General features: G+C 39.2%; 1 protein-coding gene across 2 annotated transcripts in view; it reads left to right on the forward strand.

The window, feature by feature from the left end:
- Window positions 1–3,099: 3,099 nt before the first annotated feature.
- Window positions 3,100–12,500, forward strand: part of LOC113799960 (uncharacterized protein DDB_G0284459) — a 10,477-nt gene continuing 1,076 nt past the window's right edge. The window contains exons 1-8 of one of the 2 annotated variants that reach the window (XM_027350668.2): window positions 3,100–3,249; window positions 4,946–5,047; window positions 5,242–5,304; window positions 6,203–6,365; window positions 6,790–6,877; window positions 7,186–9,144; window positions 9,425–9,557; window positions 10,186–10,313. In XM_027350668.2, coding sequence (XP_027206469.2) covers window positions 4,986–5,047; window positions 5,242–5,304; window positions 6,203–6,365; window positions 6,790–6,877; window positions 7,186–9,144; window positions 9,425–9,557; window positions 10,186–10,313 — 2,596 coding nt within the window. In that variant the 5' untranslated portion in view covers window positions 3,100–3,249; window positions 4,946–4,985. Of the gene's footprint in view, window positions 3,250–4,945; window positions 5,048–5,241; window positions 5,305–6,202; window positions 6,366–6,789; window positions 6,878–7,185; window positions 9,145–9,424; window positions 9,558–10,185; window positions 10,314–12,500 lie in introns of those variants that run through there. The other variant, XM_070142162.1, reaches the window with a different exon arrangement.

Consider the following 12,500-nt stretch of genomic DNA (forward strand, 5'->3'; position numbering starts at 1 on the left):
GTGATCTGTATGCATTTCACATCTGGAAATTCAATCTATCACCGAGAGATATATAATTTCCAAGCTGCCTCGTCCTCGGGTTCAGGTTTAAACTCAGGCCGAGATAAGTCGTATTAGAAGTCAGAACACAACACCATTCGTTATGAAGCTTGGAAGAGAGTGATCTGACGTTGTCCTTCTGTGTGCAATTCATGGCGAACAGATGGCAACAGGAACAACGAAGGGAAGGGCAAGAAAACACACGAATATGCTATATTCGTGTGTTTTCTTGCCCTTCCCTTCGTTGTTCCTGTTGCAATTTGTCTTTGTGTGCGAATCATCAAGGGAGATTTTGTTCACTGAATTAGACAATGGATAAGAAAGAAAGACAGGCAGACAAGCAGAGAGAGAGAGAGGAGGGGGGAGGGAGGGAGCGAGGGAGAGAGATAGAGAGGGGGGAGGGAGAGAGATAGAGAGGGGGGAGGGAGGGAGCGAGGGAGAGAGATAGAGAGGGGGGAGGGAGGGAGGGAGGGAGAGATATAGAGAGAGGGGGAGAGAGAGAGAGTGAGTGAGTGAGAGAGAGAGAGAGAGAAAGAGAGACAGAGAGACAGAGAGAGAGAGGGGGGGGGGCGGGGAGAGCGAAGGAGGAGACAGAAAGAGAGAGAGATAAGTAGGAGGGGAGGGGGAGGGAAGACTGAGAGAGAGGGAGGGAGGAAAGGATAGAGAAGTGAAGGAGAGAAAGAGAGAGAGAGGGGGGGGGGGAGACTGAGAGAGAGAAGAGGCAGGGAATGAAAGAGGGATAGAGAGAGGGGAAAGGGATAGAGAACGGGGACAGAGTGAGACAGACAGAGAGAGGGAGAGAGGGGAGAGGGGAGACTAAGGGAGGGAAGGAAAGAGGGATAGAGAGGACAAACAGACAAAGAAAAAAAAACAAGTCAAGACATAGGAGGTATAATGAGAGGTTTAGTGATAATAAATATCTGTAAATCATAGAACAGACAAATCATAAAAAAATATATATATAAGAAAACGCTGATCCTTGAAACTGCCTATTGGGTGTAAGACAGCATACAGCAAGAGCAGCACAATGCATTAAAAGGCAGCATTATAGACGAAAGAGTAATGATAAGCTAAGTACAAAGAATTAATACAGCACTAAATGAGAAGGAGTATAAGGGAATATCAAATTCTCATTTGTACATCACTGACGAGATCGGTTCAAAAGTCATTCAAAATATATATATATAGGGACTGACTTATATCTTTCAAGTATGCTGCCGGGAATACGAATTTTGGGGGATTTCCGAGCAGAGTACGAATTTCGTTCACTCATATGTTATCTTGATGTGCATGATAAAATAACCATTAGCGAGTTTCAAATGCACGGAGCAACTCATTAAGCGAGATATGAAGTGCTATCACCTTTCATTACTAGTCAAGGTGAGATTTAGTCGCCTTTCAATTTATTTCGTTCGTGTGAAAGCTGACCAGATAACGGTGGAATACTGATGCTTTTCGTCGCTCAGAAAGTAAAAGCACTGAATGAAAAATATCCGAGGGAAACACATTCGCAAAATGGGTAATAGATAAGCCTGGGCATTCACTTGGACGAGGTAATTGGCAGGTTATTCTGAAGCGAATATGCAGGTCGGTAAATTAAACTAATCACGAAGCGCTATGAACGAAATACATACAAACAAACTATAAATTAAAAAAAAAAAAAACAAAACATTTGTAGGTGTTTCTTTAAACAGCTGTAAACTCCCCTTGTCATTTTTGATAGCCCTTTTGGGTCCCTTGTTCTTTACCATAATATCTAATGGATGTCCTCGTTGTTCTCCATGACAAAAAAGAACGAGTTAATGAACCCACCAACCTGCACGACCCATCGTAACATCGCAATAAACATCTCATTCAGTTGACAAGTGATCTGTATGCATTTCACATCTGGAAATGCAATCTATCACCGAGAGATATATAATTTTCAAGCTGCCTCGTCCTCGGGTTCAGGTGTAAGCTCAGGCCGAGATAAGTCGTATTAGAAGTCAGAACACAACACCATTCGTTATGAAGCTTGGAAGAGAGTGATCTGACGTTGTCCTTCTGTGTGGAATTCGTGGCGAACAGATGGCAACAGGAACAACGAAGGGAAGGGCAAGAAAACACAAGAATATGGCATATTCGTGTGTTTTCTAGCCCTTCCCTTCGTTGTTCCTGTTGCAATTTGTCCTTGTGTGCGAATCATCAAGGGAGATTTTGTTCGCTGTATTAGACAACGGATAAGAAAGAAAGACAGGCAGACAAGCAGAGAGAGAGAGCGGAGGGGGGAGGGAGGGAGAGAGATAGAGAAAGAGTGAGAGAGATAGAGAGGAGGGAGGGAGGGAGGGAGAGATATAGAGAGAGGGGGAGAGAGCGAAGGAGGAGACAGAAAGACAGGGAGAGAGATAAGTAGGGGGGAGGGGGATGGAAGACTGAGAGAGAGGGAGGGAGGAAAGGATAGAGAAGTGAAGGAGAGAAAGAGAGAGAGGGGGGGAGAGGAGACTGAGAGAGAGAAGAGGGGGGGAAGGAAAGAGGGATAGAGAGAGGGGAGAGGGATAGAGAACGGGGACAGAGTGAGACAGACAGAAAGAGGGAGAGAGGGGGAGACTAAGAGAGAGAGAGGCAGAGTGAAGGAAAGAGGGATAGAGAGGACAGACAGAGAGAAAAAAAAAAAAAAACAGGTCAAGACATAGGAGGTATAATGAGAGGTTTAATGATAATGAATATCTATAAATCATAGAACAGACAATTCATAATAAATAAATAAATAAATAAATAAATATATATATATATATATATATATATATATATATATATATATATATATATATATATATATATATAAGAAAACGCTGATCTTTGAAACCTCACGCGCTGCCTATAACATGTTTGTGCGTTTGTGTTTACGCTAATATATTATGTTTTATTGTATTCTTGAAGATAAATTATTTTTCATCAAAATGCATTTTTATCAAAATACAATGATGTAAAAATAAACGTGATCAATAATAAGAATACTTAAAGTGAGAAAATAAAAATGTAAGTAGCAGCAAATGCGACTCGGTTGTCATAGCAACAGACTGTAAACAAACAAGAGAACGTGTAGGTCACTCAAAATGTTTCATTGCAGAGAATTTTAAGCCTGTTCTGATTATTTTGTTTCATGATTGCTGTAAGAAAGACCGAGACAAGGTTTGGCATGGAAGGTATTCGTCACAGACAAACGTTAGAGTAAGTAAAGCCAAAACTTTATCTTTAAATTTCAATTGAGACAAAATTACTTGTTGCACAAGTTTAAGGAAATAGGATATATGTTAGATGGATTTGGGTTAGGTGCATAGGATAAGAAGGAGCTAAGGTCACAGCCATTATGACACATAAAGCAATGATAAAAATGATTTATTGACAGTAAATGGACGGCTCCAGCACTTATATTTGCACAGTAAAGTCTAGGGATACGTGGCCTCCACAACTCACTTTTTTGCAGCGGCAAACGAGCCTCCACAATGTATATTCTAGCAAGACAGCTTGTTGGTTTCTCTGGAAATTTGACATTAAATAAGGTACCTGTCAAAGCTCTGTCTTTTCCTTACCCTCTGAACTCCTGTTTTTGGGTTTATATCATGGGGATTTCTCGGAATTTTCTCGAGCCTTAAGAGTGGAAATTATGGTGTCATTTCATGCAAGCCTATTCTGATGCTGTTCTTACCAACTACTATATTTTGTATTAAAAGGATTACCTTTGATATCGTAGGTGTGTCTGCATATGGAGATAATCTATGTTGCATTAACTCTCTGTTAGATTTATTCCACTACCAATAATTGCCAAGTGCTGCCAGAAAATTGTGTGTCAGCCAACCCAAGGAAGTGCCAGGTAAAATCTCTGTTGACCAAATACTAATTACTACACTGACCTTGGATATCTATACACCAAATATAGGTATTGGTAAATCAAATGTAGACAGTAAGCCATATTTTGACAATACTACACTACAGTTCATTCCAAAGAGAGTCTAGCAAAGTGTTTTCTATTGATAATAAGCAGGCTGAAGGCTGTACTTCTTGTGACATTTAGTATGTGGGATCTGTTTCAACGTATTATATGCTGTGGTTTGTAATGCATTAATGTTTCATGTAGCATTAATAATATAAGGGCTATATTTATCAGTTTGACTGTCTATAAAGTACATTTTGTTCAGTCAGGATATCCACTGATAATTCTTCCCTGAATCACACAATCTGAGTGAATCTTACTTTTGCAAATGGCACTTAACTGAACTGAACCCAAATAAGGTCAACTTGACATACCAGTACCTCAGCCTTCCCCTTTTTAGTTGAGTTGGTCCACATGTTGCCTCAGATTGAATACAACCAAGTCATACGTCTCTCCTTTCTTTCTTCCCAAGTTAGCTTGAGTTAGGTTATCCAACCAGACCATAGATATAAAGGAAAGTTTAACTGACCTTATGAGGTAGAAGACCAGTTTTGTAGTATAAGCCAACCTAGCCATACAGGAAAACAAATTTGGTAGTAGTCTGGGTAAGCAATGGACTGGCCTGAATTGAAAGGACATAGTGCAGCACATAGATACCTGTGCCAGTGCATTACATTTCCTCAGTAGATAAAAGGATATCCTTAGGCAGTATAAATTGGATATGCAAAGTAAATCACTGTTATCAAAGTCTGCATTTTTAATTCAAACAGGTTTTGATTTTATTGTTTTTGTTTTCTATCATGATTATTTTTCTCAAACCCGAAGATGGAATCGAGGAAGATTCCGAAACTGTTGTCTCAGTAAATCTAGTTTGTGCATTGTGGGTTTTTCTTCCATATTATCAACACGGTATTGTATTTTTCATTACATGCATTATGTCACTGATATTATTATTTTAAAACATTGCCTTTATCAATAGCATTATGATTGCAGATAAGAACTACAACAAGAATTCACAGACATCAATTTGATCATGGGTGACATGAGTGAATATTATCGCCAAATATCAGAAATTCAAAAGGCAGTGAGAGAAAGGTAATGTAATCATATGTTATTGTCATTATCATGTCATATTTGCAGTAATTTTCAACCCATGATGTAATACCTGCATGCATATGCAGTAAGCTTACTGTATGAAATGTATATGAATTAATCAGTGAGCTCACTCAGTATCATGATTAAATACTTTGCCATACCATACTGTCACTAATGCAAATATTTCTTTTCAGAGAAATGTATCGGTTAGAATTGGAAAAAGAGAGATTGCTGAAGACACAGAGAAGAGAAAAAAGGTATTGCATAATTTTTTTTTAATTGGATAAAAGATTCATTGCAGCATTAGTTTTGAAATGCTTCAATATTATGAATAGATATCATGGTGTGGATATTATGATAAAATTAGTTTGGCATTTATTTTATTGTATACAATATATTTTTAGCAACTTAAATTCTTATTGCTGTAATACAAATTTTCTCTGTATTGTTTCTATTTCTGTACCCTACAAATACTCTTTCCCATATTCTTATTTTTACGTAGCTGCAATTGCTTATGTGTATAGCCCCTGCACTATCATGTTCCTGATTCAGTGTTGCTAGTTTGTGAACCACCAGTCTCTAAGTCTTTTGTTTAAAATACGTCATTAAAAGGAGGGAGCATGAATTTTGGATACAAGAATCAGAACACAAACCGGTATGAGTAGGAGGCTTGAATTTCGGATGGCAATGCAAAACACTTGCTAGCATGAGTTTAGGGAATGCATTTTGGATAAAGGACACAAAATTTATGCTATTATGATTAGGGGACATGTGCTTCAGATACAAGAGTTAAAAACACAGTACAAGTAGGGAGCAAGTGTTTTGGATACGAGAGTTGAAATACATGCCAGCACAAGAAGAGGCCATGTGTTCTGGATATCTATTGGTCAATATGAGCAGGTGACAAGTGTTTTAGATACAATTGGTGAAATGAAATGGTTGTTTGAGTATGGTGACATTGCTTTTGGATACAAGAGTGAAGGCATGTATCCGTATGAGTAGAGGGCATGTGTTTCAGATGCAAATTCAAAATTGATATTTCACATATTGGTTTCTTTGAGTGGCAAACTTAGAAGTGAAAAGGGACCGAATATTAAATGTTGACCTTTCATTTGTCCACCTCTCAAGTATCCCTCTTTAACCAATATTTTAAAGACATGAAGAGTTGCGGGCCAAGATCAAGTCTCTACACAAAGAGCTGGTTAGAGAGGAGTTAGAAGCTGCCCAGAGAGTGCGCAGATTATTATCTCAGGTGGAGGCCGTGACAAGAGAACACCAGCTCTTAGAAGCTCAGACGGAAAAACTGCGAAATAGGAAGGTAATGTGAAAGGAGGACAGTGAGGGTTATATACAGGTTCTAGTTATCTTTTTTTCTAAATTTAAGTAATTAAATGACTTTTGAGAACTGAGGAAGACTATATTGAGTAGGCATTAATGCGTTTGTTTCATTCTTATTTATCTTGCATATGTAGGGGGTAAAGGAGCTTGAGAGTAAATTTTCAGTTATTGATTCCATGAAGTGACATTATACTATAGTTCAGTAGAAAGTGAAATTTAAAATATTAATTTTTGGACAAGATAATTAATCTAACTTATACCTAGTCACAATTTGATAAAAACTGAAAAGAGCTTTCTTTTTTATGATTGCTTCTGTAAGTTATTTACAGGAAGAGTATTGTTATTTTAACCAAGACATTAGCTACTTTCTAAGACTTTTAATGGTCTTATTTCTTCTTTTAAAGCAACAATATGAGGCACAACTAGAAATGGCCATTCCCAATTTGAAAAGCAACTCTTCACATTCTTATCTCAATGATTTGTATCAAACAAGTATGTATTTTTCTATTATTATTATTATCATTATTCTACTGCTTTCCATTTTTTATGTATGTTCTAATCATAGGTACTGTGCAACACATTTTTTTCCATTTGTTTGAATATGTAAAGGCATTTATCTTATAATCCTAATCCAGTTTGTCTTCCTATGTAGTAAACTTGGTTTTATATTGCATCATGAACATTAACAGATTGTACTTCATTTGATTTGTCTTTTTGCTATATATACATTTTTTTATGCACTATAGGCATATATCATGTTTATTTTTTTCCAAATACATTTGTTAAACTTTTCCTTTCAGTTGGACAAGGCTTCATACCATCTGCAGCAAGTGCTGGCATTTTTCCCCAAGGAACTAACATCTTAGGAAATTTTCCTCAGGGGACAAACACCTCAGGCTCTATACTTCAGAGAGCCAGCACTCCTATGCCAACCTCATCCATACCCAGTCTGAACCCTTTTTCTGCAGCTGTTCCTCAGGTATCACCCATAGTTCCTTCATTAGCTCCTACCACTCATGGGTCAGTTCAACAGCCAGGAAATAGCTTTGCATCTGGCATTATGGCTGGTCAGGTCACCTCTAACCAGATGACTGTGCCCCATCCTTTACTACAACCAGGAATGCCTCAACCCTCATTGAGTCAGCAGGAAGAGTTAGCAAACAGAAACATAAATTTGCCAAATGGAGGTCTTGTCACATCAGCTGCATCTGCTGTGCCTGTTAGCACTTCCCAGATTCAGTATCCTTATCAGGAGAATGCTCCTAGGGCTCCTTTATCTGAACAAGGAGGTTTTAACACTTCTCCATCAAATCCATCATCTTTTGTGGCCAGAAATCTATCTTTAGGTTATGAAAGTGGTCATTTGATGCCTGGAGCACACCAGGGACATGTGGGAGTTACCTCTGATAAGCCTCTTCATCAAGATCCTCTGCATCAACCCTCTCACACTCTTGCATCACAGGCAATTGCAAACTCAAATCAGAATCCAGTAGATGAATCTATGGGCACTCTTTCCTTCCAAGCTATGCAAAGAGAATCCGCAGTCAATTCTGTTCCCACAGGAAGGACAGACACTACTTCTACAGCTCCTCATTTACAGACAATAAGCACTTATCAAAATAATCAAGGTATCAGTGCTCCAAACATGTTAGAAAATTTAGCAAGGAAGATGAAGGCAGAAGAGCAACAAATAGATCATGCAGCTCCTTTGCAAAATGAGACTCCAGTAAATAACAGCTCCTCCAGACTAGCAAGTCAGCAGTCTGAAGAAGCTAGTACAAGCACCGGCCTTCCCACTAGGCCTACTGTTACTGGACTTTCAGAAGCTCACAGCATTGATTCTGTACAGGCAAATAATGAAATGATGGAGGAGAGCCTCCCTCTTTCTCCCCAAGAACAAGCTCCCTCCCAGGAGAGAAGTGGATCCAATGAACTGTCAGCTTCAACGGTAGAAAATCAGCAAGGAGAAATATCTCGTCCAACTCTTGGAAATATAGACAGTGCCTCCAAACCTGCTTCTCATGATTTATCATACAGTGGAAATAGTGTAGACTCCAGCTCTACTTATAATATACCTGACAATAAGCAGCTAGAGAGGAAGCCAGAAAATGCTGAAAAACAGTTACAAAACAAGGGAGGCTCAAAACCAGGAGACACAAAAAAACAGTCTGAAAATAATACCAAATTAGAATCAGAAAATGCTGTAAAAAATGCCAGTGAAACAAATGATGATGCCAAAGTAACCACAGCCAAAGAAAAAACAGCAGGACCTCATGAGCAGAAAGACATCCAGCCAGAATCTAAGGACAATACCACTCCTTCAACAACAACTGGGAGTAGTAACCAAAAATCACTACCATCTGCTCCATCAACTGATGAGAAAACCATAAGCAATAGTAAAACTTCTTCACTTCAGTCAAAAGACCATCAAAGTTCCTTAACCTCTACTCCATCAGATGAAAAAGCTAATGATGAAACCCAGGCATCATCATCCACACCTCTTACAGACACAAAGAAACCAAATCCCAGCGAGCCAGAAAAGAAGACTGTCGTCCAAACTGTGAAAAAAGATGACCCTGTTTCAAAGCCCAATACCTCAAAGGTACAAGTCAGCCAGCCTTCAGTCAGCTCTCTGACAGACACCTCCAGCACAGCACCAACACCTTCCCTTCCAGTCAGACCTTTACAGTCCAAACCTTTCACAGTCCGGGATCCAGACGATGATTCAGACTTCTTTGATCGTGATGTTCCTGTCACTGGTAAGTGGTTGCTAGTATCATTATCTGAGTATTTTGCTTTTTTTAAAGTAAAATGATAGAAAGTCTCTTAGATTATATGTATGAGATGAATAGCAAATTGCTTTGAATTAAATGAAATGAAAATCTTGAGATATATATACATCTGTGCATACATGCTTTGATTTTTTCTGTATTTATATTTTTCCTTTCATTCTTTTCTTTTTCTTTGCATTGCTCCTTTATCTTTCTCTCTTCTTTTCCGTACTTTATTGCCTGATCATTACCTTTATTTTTGTCCCAGCGACAGCAGCATACAAGGCCATGGTGTCAGGTACAAGAGGGCCAGGCACAGGCATCCCGACGGAGAGCGACAGTGATGACCTTGAGAACCAGATGAGCGCCATGGTGGCCAAGCGAGATGTGCCAAAGTCCAGGTAAAGATGCCAGATGGGGCTGGGAAATGGTAATGAATATAGATAAAGAATTAGATGTGGTTAACCCATTGGGGATGTGAAAACATGCCATGTAGAGACTAGCAACAGATAGATGACATCTTATCACATCACAAGTTTAAGTCCTGATTGCTGAGATGAAATCTTGGGCAAGCTACTACAAAGTGGATAGTTGCCCAGGTACAAAATTGATGAAATTTATCAAACAGTTTTCCTGCTATTGGGTGAAAGAATAGTGAATTAATGATAATGAAGCAATAAGAGGATAAAAGTATATAAAGAATAGGTGTTGGTATAAAGACTGCTATCCAGTGATCCATAGTTACCATTTGATTATCCAATCATTCAAATTTATTTTATTATGCAAAGATATGCAAACAAAGTAAGGGAAAGATAATTATAAAGAACATTTTGCCGGAAAGGTGTTGCAATGAGCATACATTGAAGCTTTAGAAATACTTTTTTCCAGTCCAGTAAGCATTACTTATTACAGGCATGTATTATGCCATTCAATTTCAGGACACTATAAAATTGCATGATCAATAAGCCTATAATTGGTCATTATCAGTAATTCAGCTTTATCAGCTACTAATGATTTTGAATTTTTCAGGCCAAATTTTAAGCCTTTTGCGTCAAGTATCCCCTCACTACGACCTGCACCTCCCAGCACTGATACTGACAGTGTAGACAGTGTTGAAGCTGCTATACAGGCAGCAATGAACAAGCCTAAAGATCAAGGTATGAATATTGTAGTGTTACTGGATGTAGTTGTGATCCTTTGGAGTCGATATTTTAGTTCCATAATAATTAACATTTCTGGTTTTTGGGCTTTGAAAATTGTACTCAGGAATTGAAGCTTCATTTTCATAATAAGTGTAATAAAGAAAATTGTAGCAATGTACATGTTCACAACATATTATAGGAATTCATCCTCTAACAAGACTTCCCATGAAGGTACCTGACACATATATTACTTGTAAATATATGTTTAAAGCAAACTTTTCATCCAGATGTGCCAATCTTTAACTGGTAATAGATGATGCTATTTTAGCTTTTTAAAGTGGTGACTTCACAGATGTAGAAAGTAGCACATGTACTTTTGATTTTTAAATAGAAGTAGAATTTAATATTGTTTAAGACATCTTAAAGAGACCTACAGTATATTTCTATTTTATCTAACACAGTACATGGTAAAAAAAATATTTAGAAGATATTGAGCTAAGAACTTTACAAAAAGAAAATATCTATTTTGCAAAAATGTTTATGAATAATACAACTAAAATATGTAAGTTAGGATTACAAATAGCCTCCATTATGATGTCAAGCAATTTTTTTTCCCCAGCCATTATTGTTTTACACAATATGTATTTCATCCAATAATCCATGTCAGAATGCCCCTACGTCTCAGGAGTGAGGCAAGGCTGTGTCCTGGCACCAACACCCTTCAACACTTGCATGGACTGGATAATAGGCAGAGCTACTATCCAAAGTCAGTGTGGCAGTATCAAGGTCACAGACCTTGACTTTGTTAATGATGTTGCTATCCTAAATGAGTCTCTGGAATCTCTGGTGGTGGTTCTTGATGCATTTAGTGATGAGGCAAAGGCCCTTGGGTCAAGAGGTCTCCTGGACCAAGGCCAAAATCCAGGGTTTTGGTGGGCCTGTTAGGGAAACCTGATCAGTTGAAACATGCTTGTGTAGAAGAGACTGAAGTCACAGAGAGCTTTGCATACCTTGGTAGCCCAGTCCATGCTTTTAGGCTGTCAGACCAGGAAGCCAGAAGATGGATTGATTTGGCAGCAGGAGCCATGAAATCAGTCATCAAGAGGATTTGGAGATGCCGGTACCCTTATGGCAGAGAATTTGCATCTACCATTTGAATGGTGTCTATTATCTCTTTGGGGAGTGAGTGGTGTGGGTATGAGTTCCCACAGGTATGACTGTGTGCTGGATGTGAATGGAGATCGATGGGGGAGCCATTGAGGCTCCCTGATAGTGGAAGCCTTTGCAGGCCTGGAGTTGCTGCTGCTGTGGTCTTGCTCAGTATGGAGGATCGTGGAGTGATGATCTCAGCCCAGTGCTGGAGCTCAATTAGGCATATGCTATGCCAGCTACTCGGGAGTGAGGGGAGCCTGCGGTCTCAGCATTAGTCATCGAGAGGCTGCTGATGGTGAGGTGTGAGGACGTGGGTATGGACCTGAGACCCAACCGGGGTGAAGTATGCTGTGCTGCAGGCTGCAGGGGTTGGCTACACCATTACTATATGTCTTCTTCTAGGCCTTGATACTGTCAGCTTTGCTTTATAGAAGCAAAACATGGACATTATCTAATGCCTTGGAGTCGCATCTTGATGCCTTTTGTAACATGCTCCTATGCTGGATCATGGGGTACAGTTAGCAGGACCATGTGTCCAACCAATGGCTACACCATGAGACTAGCATAGGACCTGTTATTTGCATAATTCAGGACCACCAACTCAGGCTGTTCAGGCACCTAGCTCCTTTTCTTTTAGATGACCCTGCCCATCAGGATGTCTCTTCACAAGATACTTGTAGGTGGAGGAGGCTTGTAGAGAAACCTAGGGAATCGTAGCTTGAGCAGATTGACCAGACCTGTTGCAAGGAACTAGAGATGGGCCAAGGGCCTGCCTGACAGCTCACCATGCAGGACCCCAGGGCTAGAAACAGAGAGTGGATGTGGCTATACATCCCTGTCCACATTTATTGTTAGCCACATAGATTTATTAATGATATGCACTTAAAATCAAGATCTAGATATGTAGGAAATGAAAATAATTAATATACGAAAGATATTATATATACAATATGGTGTGTGTGTGTGTGTGTGTGTGTGTGTGTGTGTGTGTGTGTGTGTGTGTGTGTGTGTGTGTGTGTGTGTGTGTGTGTATGTGTGCGTGTGTGTGAT

The sequence above is a fragment of the Penaeus vannamei genome, chromosome 29 (genome assembly GCF_042767895.1).
Source record: "Penaeus vannamei isolate JL-2024 chromosome 29, ASM4276789v1, whole genome shotgun sequence".
NCBI lineage: Eukaryota > Metazoa > Arthropoda > Malacostraca > Decapoda > Penaeidae > Penaeus > Penaeus vannamei.